Source organism: Homalodisca vitripennis, chromosome X (genome assembly GCF_021130785.1).
Source record: "Homalodisca vitripennis isolate AUS2020 chromosome X, UT_GWSS_2.1, whole genome shotgun sequence".
Lineage (NCBI taxonomy): Eukaryota > Metazoa > Arthropoda > Insecta > Hemiptera > Cicadellidae > Homalodisca > Homalodisca vitripennis.
This window is the reverse complement of record NC_060215.1, coordinates 95,948,781-95,962,216: the sequence shown is the minus strand read 5'-3', so window position 1 is coordinate 95,962,216 and position 13,436 is coordinate 95,948,781. Positions and strand designations below refer to the sequence as shown.

The following is a 13,436-nucleotide window of genomic DNA, read 5'->3' as shown; positions in this document are numbered from 1 at the left end:
AGTAAAAGTTGAGTTTAGAATTTTGTTCATTTTCAAATCATACATTACTTGTTCATGTAATTATTCAAATATATATATCATATATATATATATATATATATATATATATATATATATATATATATACTTATTTATTTGAAATTCTATAGATGTTTTGCTTGATTTAAATTAAAATATTTTAATGAGTTAACAAAGAGAGGCAACCTTTCTCACGAAGGCATAGCTTTCTGAAGAGGTGGACCAAAAGTATAGTTAGCTGAAGGGTAAATATGTATAAAGGTTTTTTTTAAACTGTAAAACTTTTGGTTTCAATTCAATATTAATGATAAATTGATTCATAAAATAAAGCAGATGTACTATCGTTACATCCGGTATTTATATTTATAATGTTTATAGTGTTATATTTTTATACTTATAATGACAAACGCGGTGTTTATAGAGTTCTAAGAATGACTTTACTCACGAGATAGGCATGCTCGATGCTATAAACTAGCAAGCACAACTTGCACTGAGGGCCATCAGTATTAGATAAATAACGGTTATTGTTGAACCAAGGCGTCATTAAAATTTATTATTAACATTGAATGAGAACACCGCACTCTTTATGCCCAGTGTGACTAATGTCGATATGACGATGTCGATATGTCACGACGGAGACGGCTCGTTTGCATACATCAATGCCAATTCAAAGATAGATACTCAGACAAAAAAGTAAAAACTTCGGCCTTTGTCTTTGTCGTCTCCTCTGTCCAGGAAAAAAAAACAAAACGCATTTGTAACATACAATGAAAGTTTAGGATTAAGAATAACAATAATAAATTTACCTTCGAAGTACATTCTTGCTGCCATGCACAAAAGACTGATCTGTTTCATTTTCCAATATAATTCAATTTCTTGGTCTTTATATCAAAGTACACTTTGGCACGTATAGATAAAACTCAAAGTTGTAACATTTCAAATTTAAATCTTGAATCTGTAATCTCATGTAAATGTAATAAATGAGTGGTAAATGACAATCCGGCCATTTTTATCGATAAAGTTGCACAGTTAGGTCTCGAGGTAGAGCGCTGATGAATGAGACGGTCTCCAATTAAATACAAAAACCCACAGACCCGGGAATTATCCCCTCTTGGGACTATCATTACTACAAAGCGGTGCCTAATAAGTCCATAAAGGACTTCTACTGGGTTTTGGTTCATCGAGTTGGGGTAATTTCTTTCTCAGTTTTCAGCTCCTCTCTACATAAGCAGAACCTTTGAACCAATCTTCCCGATCAACAAATGTTTCCAGAAATGGAGTCAGGCGAGAATTCTATGCATCTTGTCGCCTTGCTCTAAATTCCCGGAAAGCTAGCTCTAATTTTTCTCATCTTGAAATTGTAAACCGGGAATCGCCCTGAAACTGGGTTAAGAACCAATTCTCCTTCATATTCTTCAGTTTTAATCATTCTCATATATCTCCAGTCAAACCCGTGACGTCCTGAATCTTTACTAACACCAATCAATAACTGAATCATTTACTGAATCTTATAAGTCATCTATACTATATATTTGGGGTTCAGAATGTTTACTTTATAAACTATATTTTTACGATAGCCAGTAAATGGACGGGAATATCTCTCGTAACTACAGCATGATAGCTGTTTCTGATACTCGTCCGGTAAGGGTTCACTATCCAGAGACCTTTCTCTGTGCTGTCGATATATTATGCCTGTACCATTCTTGCTGTAGTGTATCAGCCCACATCTTGTACTCATGCAGTAACACGGGGTGTGTACCAAACACGAACAGCAACACAGTCTGTCGACTGTATATATCGAACCCTATGCTGCATCTGCTATAATCCCCTTCTGAGGCAGTGTATTGACTCTCTAGATCGGCCCCTTGGCTACATTTTCTAGAACCTTCTTCCTGAACTTCTTTCTGTTTCTTGGCTGTCTGTTGAGCCCTGAGCTGCATCTGGTATAACCTGGTATATAGGGTGGCGGGTATATAATTTGCCCATCCCTGAGTACCTAAGGTGTTTTACGCAAGTCTTCTGATATTGCGTTTGAATTATGTTTGTTAACTTTCATGTATGAATCAACCTGACATTTTGAATTTTCCCCTAAAATAAGCAAATAGCAATTCTTTTCCTTAAAACATGTTGATTTTGTGATCATTGAGCTGTATAGTAATATATTTTGAACAATTTGATAACTCGTCTCGGCCATAACAAAGATCTTGCCTGAAAATTTGGAAACGGGCTTGTATTCGTTACGTCTAAATGTGTAAACCTTGTCCTTATAGGGTTGAGTGTTTTAAATCAAAGCACAGCACACAAACAAATGCCATACCGTATAGCGTGTAGTTCCCCTTGGGGATCGTGAACGATACTGCACAGCTTCGTGTGAAAATATCGCACTTACACAACAGTTTGTAATAAATAGTTAATGTACGATACAGTTCACCAAAACTGATACTTTGAACTTTGATGAGTTAAAACAAAAATCTAAGATGAGATTCATAATTTTCCTCTATTAAGTAATTTACTAACTATTCATTTATAGTTAAGATAAATAATTGATTCCCATTTGCGTCCAATAGTCTTTCCCTCTCTGCTGTTCCTTTTGAGTGTAACTCACTGTTCTCATTTAATCTAGGAATCGATAAGTAATTTAAATTGAAAATGTATATCCTATTCGTCAAAATAGAGACGAAAATGTATTAAAAATACTATAAAACACTTACAATAAAAAAATGTTTTAGACGAATAATCACACAGTCAATATAAGTTCTGGCAAAAACAATATTTATATATACATTTTGATCATGAATATATATTTTCTGTATGATATAACCATAATTATTGCTTAAAACATGTTTCATTGGGTTTATTACCAGAGTATTAATGAAAATTATTGTGAATTTACTAGAGAGTATTTATTATCATACAAGATTCGAGCAAAAAGAATCTTTTGAGGGCAAATCGATGAAGGAGTGTGCATGGAAGTTCCCATGTTTCGTAGGAATCTATGATGACCATACTGTTCATGAATCATCTCTTTTCTGTTTGATGTTCGTGTTTTATTTATGATGCACTATTTTAGCACGTATTTATGACGAACTGTTTGTCACATCATAGCACGCCTTGTTACGGAGCGGATCAGAATTGTAGCTGACTAATCAATAGCTCAATATATAACATTTTCATTTCCGCATAACACCATTACATCATTTTCAGTGCAATTTGACGAATACAACTAATACATTTAAAGAGTTTCGTAAAATAAAGAATGTTTGTAGAAATAATACGAGCACATCCATTGGCCTCAGGTCGATCCGTTCCACAACGGAAGCGGTAAGCTAAACGGTAACGTCACGTCACGTTCCATCCTGTCCTAATTGAATAGTCTCGAGAGCATCCTCCCTATTCCGTGACGTGATGTCACCGAGTATCCACCTCCTTCTGATTTAATGTAAAGGATTCTATGAGGATTGGACATTGCGTTCCGGCCGTCGTGTAACCGGGCCTTAAGCTACACGGCAACTTCACGTCACGTCCACCATAGGGTGATTGTCTCAAGAGCATCCTCTCTATTTTATGATAAAATCACCTAGTATCCACTTCCATCTGATTTAATGTAAAGCATTCTATAATGATTGGACATGGAGTTCCGCCATTGGTAGACATATCCTTTTTATCATCGAGATTCAATATAAATTCGAGTTGACATGTTCAATGTAGCGATAGTTTTAAAATGCTTATGTGGAATATTCATGCCACTATTAGTGTGTATTCATGCACGCGCACACACACACACACACACACACACACACACACACACACACACACACACACACACACACACACACACACACACACACACGCACGCACACACGCACACACACACACACAAACACACACACACATACACACACACACACACACACACACACACACACACACACACACACACACAAATTACGACGATACTCGTTCTAAAAACTAAACATTTATATATCCGAAGAAAGAGTGTGTTAAAGGTGTTATATTGTTACTTATATTCATATTAATTTAAATACAAGTGCTATACAGACTGGTCCAATTATATTACTGATACTCATATTAATTTAAATACAAGTATTATACATACTGGTCCTACAATGATCTACATCAAAATATAAATACATATTGTAAATAAATATACTTTTTTAACCATTATAGGTCAATAATTTATTTACTCTCTTCTGAAATGTGAAAGCTAGTTGAGCTATATATGTACTTAAATATGAGTAACAATGATGGTAATATTTTTCAAATCACTAAAAGTACACAGGTAATATACACCGTATTTTTAAAATCATGATATACAACAACAATGAACACATTTCGTGTGGTTAAACCGACTTGACCGAATAGTATCGACAGCGCCGCTCAGGACCGCGCGAGGGTCTCCCCTAGACAAACAGTGACGAGGCTACGAGGCTAATGACTCCCAAGCAAATGGCTATTCCCGACTGCTCTGTTATCTGAACGACTTGTGTCCGTCCAAATGTTTATTGTTTATTAGGGAACTCTCCGGCCAAGCTGACTCCTGTGCCAATTTCAGATTTAGCGACGCCAATCACGAGTGCGAGTGCGCCTTGGCGTAGGTTCAGAGCTCGCAAAATCATTGTCAAGTAGCGACACCGACTAGAACTGCTGCATTCGAACGTTTTACAAAAGGGCACAGAATGAAAGTTTACATCTAACATGACACTGACAGTACGATCTAGGCGTCTGTTTGCGTTATGGTAATTACTATTAGTACAACCACTTTTGTTAGGACTCCAATGCCTAAAGAGATCTAAGCTGACCCTGGTTAGGTGAGGGCGAGGAGAATAGCACAGGTAAGTTAACTTTCAACCTGCAAATCTGGTCGGTACTACAGATGTAGTCCTGTGATCAAATTACATAGGCGCCTGTGTACAAGAGATTACTAGGGTAATCAGCTCTACACCTAAGTCGTTTCACGTTAAACTGTAGTCCCGAGCTCTCCTCTAATCACCTCCTATAAATTAATGAATGACTTCCTCACGTTACTTGGTATAAACTAAAAAGTTGAAGTAAAAATTTGTGACAGGCTTTTATTTATATTTCTTATACATGTGATACTCGTAATGTTTTAGTGCGTAGTTATTTAGCAATTGTGAAGCCATTTTTAAATATTAAAGTTATTTAGATACAAATTTTAACAGAAAAATGTAGAGAGTTCCAGTATTTATAGCTATAACGTTATAGTGTTTAACGTAACTGATACTCATATTAATTTAAATACAAGTACTATAAAGACTGGACCAACAATGATCTACATCAAAATATAAATAAATATTGTAAAGAAATATACTGTTGTAACCATTATGGGTTGACCATAGAGTTGAAGGTGCATAAACAGCTGTTTATCACCCGAGTTACTTAATATTCAATCAGTACTTGAGAGTCCCTGCTATATAGCAGAAAACGACTATACAGCAGACGGCATAGGGAAAGCTAGTATCGGCAAAAGGGACGAGCGACTGTTATGATATTTTACCGAGCGCAATTTACGAGTTGAATCAACATACACCTGGCTTAATTGCTTGATTTAATTAGAAAGTTAATTGAAAAACGGTTTATTTTACTTTTAAAATGCTCATGGTATAGATCGGCAAAGTACTTTGAATAAAACAAGAGAGGTTACGTAACATACCAACAGAGGTAATTCTGTTTGTTGAATGAGAAAATACAAAAACCTTGATGGCATTGTCGGTAGAGAGTAGGTAGATCAGATGAAGATTTTGACATAGGTCATTTCTAATAGACGTAAAGAAACTACGAATTTAAGATATCACAGCGAGCACAGATATGCTAATTGTAATATTTATTAGCTGTAATACTCATTTTACTCATCTTCATTACTGAAAATTAGTTTGTTAAATTTAAATATTGGAAGGGACATGTTGGTTTAATTTATAAATCCAGAATTGACTAACACACCAAATTCGCTACTTTGTACTTCAACAGAGTACTGTATTCACTTTGTGATCACATTCACACGGTTTGAAGGCTTTGTGGCAGTTGTGGTTCTGATCAAGTTTTTTGATAACGAGAAATGTAATTTTAAAATTCACAAATTATTAAATGTGTGGCTCGGAGGATATTTCCATCAGAATTGACTACAATGACGGCATCTGCTCCGCATTTGTATTATTTAATATAGGCTTTTAGTATTTTGAGATTACTTGTATGTTTATAGAACGTGGTCTAGTTTATAGTATCTACTTGGGCTTCTAAAAAGCGTTTCACAAGCTCCGTCATCAGCTGTATTAAAAAAAACGTTTTAGATGTCCCTTGACCATCTTTGGATCAAATTCTATCTTTTTTTATAGTACATTTAGAGTACGAAGTAGTGGAAGAATAGTTTTCGGAGATGGTCTGGAAATGTTTCTAAGATGGTTGGAGTTGATGTGAGAAAAAACGCAACTTCTTCGTGCTCTTTCAGCTAGTTGTATTGTAGTAGAATTGTTTTGCACTACGTATCGGGAGAAATTAGATATTAGTTAAACATTATTGCATTATTGGTTGAAGTAATTGCACTATCTAATGCTACTTAATGTTGACTAATGTGTAAGAGCTAACTTTTATTAGTATTTATTTTGGCTGAATGTACTATTTCCTTATTTTTATTCCATGAAATCATTTCTAAGCCAAACAACATTTACTCCCTTACTATCCCTCCATTATTGTTCTTTGACTTTTGTGTCGCCAGATCTATTTTATAATGTAGATGCCAATGTTAGTTAGTTAAGAGCCACCAAATTTAAAAAAAGCTAAATTATGAAGAATATCTTTTCGCTTTAATGAGTCTATTATTAGTTTGGGATTCATAAAATATCCAGTGTTCTATTTCATTACATATTTCAATAAATGAGATTTCTCATGAAAATAAAACACGATTTCGATAGCCTTTGGCGTCTACTTTCAAGAACACGCAAACCAAAAGCGACGGTTTTACTTTCAAAGCCTGAATCAGGCTTAGTGTAGAGGTAGACAATGCTGATAGAATGTTTATGGTGAAGTCATAAATTGCATATTTCATTGCAGCAGAACAAAGGAATAAAGAGGCTTTAGGTTTGTGTCTATCAATAATTAGTTCATTATTGTTAGCTATACTTCAATTGTGTTACAATGGCACGATGAACAATCCAGTAAAGTGCCGGTGAGGTCTATTATAAGGAAATTACGTTACAAGATAAAGCGTCATCGTAGTCGACACTTGATCTGGTTTGAAGGTTGATAGCTCCTGTAACAAGTGACAAGGGCCAGACAGGACAGATATACAGTAACGGCTGTACTGATTGCTTCAGTAACCTGATAACATTTCCCAGTAACCACTTTTTAAAAAGGTTTGTAACTTTTCACAAAGATCAACTTTAAAGAATGGTTCTAGCGATCATTGTTCATCGTCAGCTGCGAATGTGACAGCAGTATACAATGAACGTCAAAAGAAATATTTCATACATTTGTACGTTTCACATTGGCTCAACATTCATGAGACATTGATGTCATCGTCTCATAGTCTGAACCTTAATACATGCACACATCCATGTTTATACTTGCATACTATCGTTATAACACGGTGTGATAATAATGCGTTACTAAGCAAGTCATTAAATAGCTTTTTAGTTTGAATGGGTGATTAAAATTTTATCGCAGGTCAAAACAGCACTTTACTGACAACAATGTGTATGAACTTAAACTCATTGATCCCGTCACAATCACTGGCTTACTGTATGTTGAGGTGTTCATACAGTATTTATGTAATTCTGATTATTGACTATTGAAGTGCTCAATTCTTCCTTGCACACATCGTTCCTAGTTTGAATTTCGTTTTTAGTGGGTGACCTCGTATGACCATGGAAGAAGTAGTGAGTCCTAAGATCTATCACAGTCATTTAATCTTTCCTCTCTCATTTATCAGTAGTAAAGGTGACACAATTTAACTAGAAATCCTGGTATCTAAGCAGTTTCGCCTTTATTTACAGACATACAGGTTGGGGGTAAAATTACGTGTTCTTAAAGAGTATTAACTTAAAAGCTAATGCAATTAAAGAGTCTGAGTGACAAGGTTTCAAATTGTGCAAAAGCTTGCTTGATTGGATTGCCAATTCCTAGGCACAACACAATGTACACAAAGACAATGTAATGTTGACTTATAATGTAGTGGTGTGGTAATCTCTTACCGACTCGGTGATTCAAATTTCAACAATTATGGTATAGAAAAGAGCAATTATTTAATTTAAGAATGACATTTCAAAAATCAAACGGACAAAATTTTAGGACTAATAAGGACACGAAAAAAGTATTTATAAATAGGGTTCGGATCTTGTTTTTTATTTTATAAAATGGATTACAAGGTTAAGTTGACATTTCAAAATATTGACTTGGGCAATATTTTTAAAAGAATAAAGGTACAAAACCACTACAAAATACAGGGTAGCCTTATGAACATTAATAAAATCCTTTTATTTTATTTTATTTACATATACACAAAATAAAGGAGGGAAATCACTTATTTTCGCTCGTTTAATATATTATATTATTGCAAATAATTTAAAAGAACAATAACTTTAATCTGTCTTTAAAATATTTAAAACTATTTTTTTAACACACACATATACTTTTTAAGTTGAATTCTTATACTATACAGCTAGGACAAATTTAATAAACGTTTGCCACAGTGCCAGTGAGATAAGAGATAAAGATGTTCAATGGTACTCCCGCTCCACTATCCACGTATCCCAGACAACAAACAGTCTAGCACACTGCAACCCTCCCATTTGTGGATTGAAGAGAGATATGTCAGTCTATTTTTATACTGCATAGCTAGGGCGAATAAACGTTTGCCACAGTGCCAGTGAGATAAGAGATAAATATGTTCTGTGGTATTCCAGCGCCATTATCTACGTATTCCAGACATCAAACAGTCTAACACACTGCAACCCTCCCATTTGTGGATTGAAGAGAGATATGTCAGTCTATTTTTATACTGCATAGCTAGGGCGAATAAACGTTTGCCACAGCGCTAGTGAGATAAGAGATAAATATGTTCTGTGGTATTCCAGCACCATTATCTACATATTCCAGACATCAAACAGTCTAACGCACTGCAACCTCGCCATTTTTGGATTAAAGAGAGGTAAGCCTGTCTGCAATAAATGACACAAAATTCATATTTTATAACAATGTAGTATTAAAGTAGAAATACGAGCAGTTCTGTCGATACAATACCTCTATAGCAACCAGGGGTCTTCCCTAAGGAAGACCAGTGTAATAACAGTGGTATTTGAGAAAGTGTTGCTGATAACATCTGATAATCGCTTTCTGTGTGGACTACAATAATTGTCTGAAAGATTTAGTGTAGTCAGAGATTTCTAGTATGGCCAAAACGAACCAACAATCGAGAAGGCATTATATGTTTGGCTCTAATATATTTTGTCTTTTATTCATATATTTATCGTTATTCCACTCTTAGCTGTCTTAAGATTTGCGCGTTAATCAATAAAACACTATGCAAAAATACACTTACAATATTTAGTATTTCAAGATATGGAATTCAGTTGAAAGTAATTTATCACTTCCTTTAAACAAACCATTAAAATTTTATAAAAACGTAAATAACGTGACGATGCGTGAAATCGAAAAACTATACATGGGAAATTAATATATAAATATTCTATATCGTACATTTAAGAAAACGAATTTGGGTTGACCCTTACTTAATAAATTTTTCAATACACTAATGGTTGTAATGTAACTCAAATAACAATAAACATTAGTGTTGCAGAAAAAAGGCCGGGTAGGAAGGCATACTGACATGATTATATAATTTTTTTATAACAAGTGTATTAATTTTTACTTGTAACGAATTGATTTTATAGACGTACTTCTGATAGTTATTTATTATGTCATTTAAAAAAAGGAAGAAGAATGAATATAGGCAGGTCAATTCTAACGCAGGATTGCCTATACATTTAATGTTAATGTAGTAAAACATTTAATATGCTGTAAAGTAAAATGATGATAGATTGTAGATATAAAGAAAGCAGAGGCAAGTCAGAATTAATTGACAAAAACCTTCGAGTAACGACGGCAAAGGATTGGGGTTTAAAGAAAATTAAAGGACGGTGTAATACAATCATTCTTTACACTATTGAGAATTCCCTTAATTGTCCTGTTGAAAGGCTGTTTTGCTTTGCAGAAAGAGAATAAATGAGCTTTGATCTACTTCATACGATAAATTCCAATAATCAAGAGTATTTTTTATAGACATTTTACTTGCATGTCTTATATAACCTATAGTTTATTGTTAAATTAACTACTTTAGATTAAATTTCTAACATATTCTTAGATATGTAAAGATTGATCATAAATTTAATTTTTTTAATCCGTACAGAAGTTATAGGTTAGAAAAATATTACTTTATTAATAATATTAGTAGTTATGTCGTTCTCAAAAAGGATATAAAAATAGTGTATACAAACAAAGAATCAGCTGAAATATGCTAATCTAAATTTAAATTTATAGTGTAATTTAAAATATTATAATAAATATAGGGAAGTAGCCTTATATTAAAATTGAGATTATAAATTACAGTAATTGCGTCCTAACAACTTAATATTAAAAAATATAAAGAATGTAGTGGTTTTTTAATTACGCATTCTGAACAAGAAAATAGACTATACATTTTGTTAGTAAAAAAAAACAAAAAATATATATATGTGTGTGTGATCATAATAATAATAATAATAATCATAATGTGTCTTTATTTTCATCAGCGTTTCTCAGTTACATACAGAACAACTGCTTTTCAGAAAAAAACTATCGTCAGACATACACATATACATGGAAAAATTAATACAAAATAAAAATAAAGAAAATTTATAAATTAGCAAATTCTGCCGCATCTTATTCTTAAATTTAGCTACTTGAACATTGTTCACGTTTGTGGGAGGTCGTTGTACCAATTTCGGGCCGAAATAAGAGAAGCTCTCCTTCCCAACATCCAGCCTAAGACTTTGGGAAAGTGAGAAGATTCCCATGGCGGGTTTCTTGCGCTGAGAGACCTCATCGAAATGAGAGCTTCCTCACTCAGGTTACTGAGGCTACTGTTTAACAAGAGCCTTGTGGACCATGAACACGTCATGACCCTGCCGACGGTCTCTACCGACATCATCCCAGCGGCATCTATGTAAGGAGAGAACATGCTCAAATCGTTTCTAAATTAAAAATGAAACGGATAGCAGTGTTTTGCAAACATTTGAATGCGATGCCCTCCCCCCCAATGGGTTCTTCTCCAGAAATGCTATTCCCGTAGGCTGGGAAAAAAGTAGGCGAAAAATAACGCGACAGGACCAGCACCAGCGCCCCCCAGCAGACCCCGAGCGATAGAACCAGCCCAGCACCCACACACACCCCTCAGCCCCTCACCCTGCAGCAGCCCCAGCCATACCCCTCCTCCCCCCCAGGAACAGACCAGCCAGCCCCCCCCAGGCACGCACAGAGCCAACCAGCCCCCCCCATCAGTCCCACCGCCACCCTCCACCTAGCAGTCCCAACAGCACAAGCCACAACCCACCCCAGATCCTCCAGCAGTACCCCCAGTCTAGCACACCAGGGCCCCCGCGCAGGCAGGCCAGGGACACAGCCCTACCCCCCAGCACCCCCCCACCAGCTGCCGAACAGTCCCACCCCATCAGCGCCAGTCACACACCAACACACCACAGTCCACTACAGAACACAACCCCCCCACAGCCCAGACAGCTCCACCCCACACAGCCAGCGACCAGCACCAGCAGACAAGAACGCAGACACCGCAGCAGACCCGCAGCCTCCAGCACCAGCCCAGACCCCAGGCCCCCCACCAGCACAGCCAGCACCCCCCTAGCCCAACAGCAGAGCCCAGAAAACAGCCCTGACCATACCCCAGTCCCCCAGCTAGGTCTTACCAGCCAGGCCATCCCAGGCCAGCCCCCCCCCACTAGAGGAACCAGACAGCAGCTCAGCACCGCAGACAGGACTGCGGCGCACTCCAGGCACCCGCACCCCAGACAGCACAGTACCTGGGAAACAGCAGCCCCCCCCCAGCCACCCGCCCCAGCACACACAGGCGACTGTCCCCAGCAGACCCTCCCAGCTCCAGACCCTCCCAGCCCCCACCCGTCCTCCAGCCTCAGCAGGACCAGTCTCCACCCCCAGCCTCCCCCTACATCCCACCACAGGCCGCCCAGGGCCCAGCAGCCAGTCAGACTCAGCCCAGGAACCCCAATCCCGCCAGACACGACCTGACTGCTACAGGAACAGCCTCAGCAGGAACCAGGAACCTCCCACCAGGACCAGACAGCACAACCCAACAGCACGCCCAACACACCCAGCCAGACGCCACCCACAGCACACCCCAGCCCAAGCAGTTTAATGGGCTGATATCAAAGAACATCATATACAGCCCCCAGCTCAGGACCCTCCACCAGACCACCACGGAACACCACCACAGCCCCCTGCCAGCACCCCAGCAGACCCCCAGCCCCAGCTCAGCCAGCGCACCCTCCACCTCAGCCCACACCCACCCAAATACCCCCCCAGCCTAAGGCCACAGGCTCAGCAGGCAGATACTCTCAGCCAGACCAAGCCCACCACACCAGAGTACCCAGTCCAAGACCCACAAGGAAACCTTGCCCCAACACACACAGCGCACCAGCCAAGCAGCCCAACGGACTAGTGACTGCATTGATACGTAGTTTCGCAGACTCAGGTAAAAGATCTTAAATCTGTAGAGTCCCCTCAGTTACCGAGTGCTCAGTTGACAGGCCAGTGTGACAGGGTCAGCAGAACGTAGAAGGCGCTGTCCAGCACAACGCAAGAGCTTCTCGCCCTATCAAATACAAGCCTAATTCTGGCCATCGAGCCTCACCATTACTCCTCTTTCACTGAGGGATCGCTGCACAATGTTGTGTGGGCCGCCGTATGCAAACACAGTGAACTGCCTGTGTTTAGTTTCAGGCCATCGGCCATTGACCACCCCAATATTTTTCTAGGTCAGACATTGATCATTCAATGGTGACACATCTGCGATGGCTCATAAGACAAGTGCAGCTGGAGGTTCGTCAGCCTACAAATGTACTGTGCAATTTTGACACAGCTTGGCATATCGGCTGTGTCATATTGAACAGACTGGCCCTAGGCAAACTTACCTTGAGGAATGCCTCGATTACTTCCACAAGCGGGGTTGATGTTTCACTCCCTAAAACGCGTCACCTGCAGGCCTGGAGTCTAAGTATGACCTTATCCAATGGACTACGCTCAGTCAAAGCCATAATAGCTCATTTTTTCGCCTTAAAAGCTCTCATGGTTCCATTGAATCCAAAGGCTCTATTTAG

At 38.0% G+C, this 13,436-nt stretch overlaps 2 protein-coding genes across 3 annotated transcripts in view; one reads left to right on the top strand and one right to left on the bottom strand.

The window, feature by feature from the left end:
• The window catches only part of LOC124369720 (galactosylgalactosylxylosylprotein 3-beta-glucuronosyltransferase P-like), a 209,576-nt gene that overhangs the window by 118,610 nt on the left and 77,530 nt on the right, over window positions 1-13,436 (bottom strand). The gene's annotated exons all lie outside the window — the stretch shown is intronic.
• LOC124369523 (extensin-like) lies at window positions 7,197-12,778 on the top strand. The gene is made up of 4 exons (XM_046827543.1): window positions 7,197-7,219; window positions 9,126-9,199; window positions 11,483-12,303; window positions 12,506-12,778. Exons 1-4 carry the CDS (start codon window positions 7,197-7,199, stop codon window positions 12,776-12,778), a joined length of 1,191 nt encoding a protein of 396 aa, XP_046683499.1.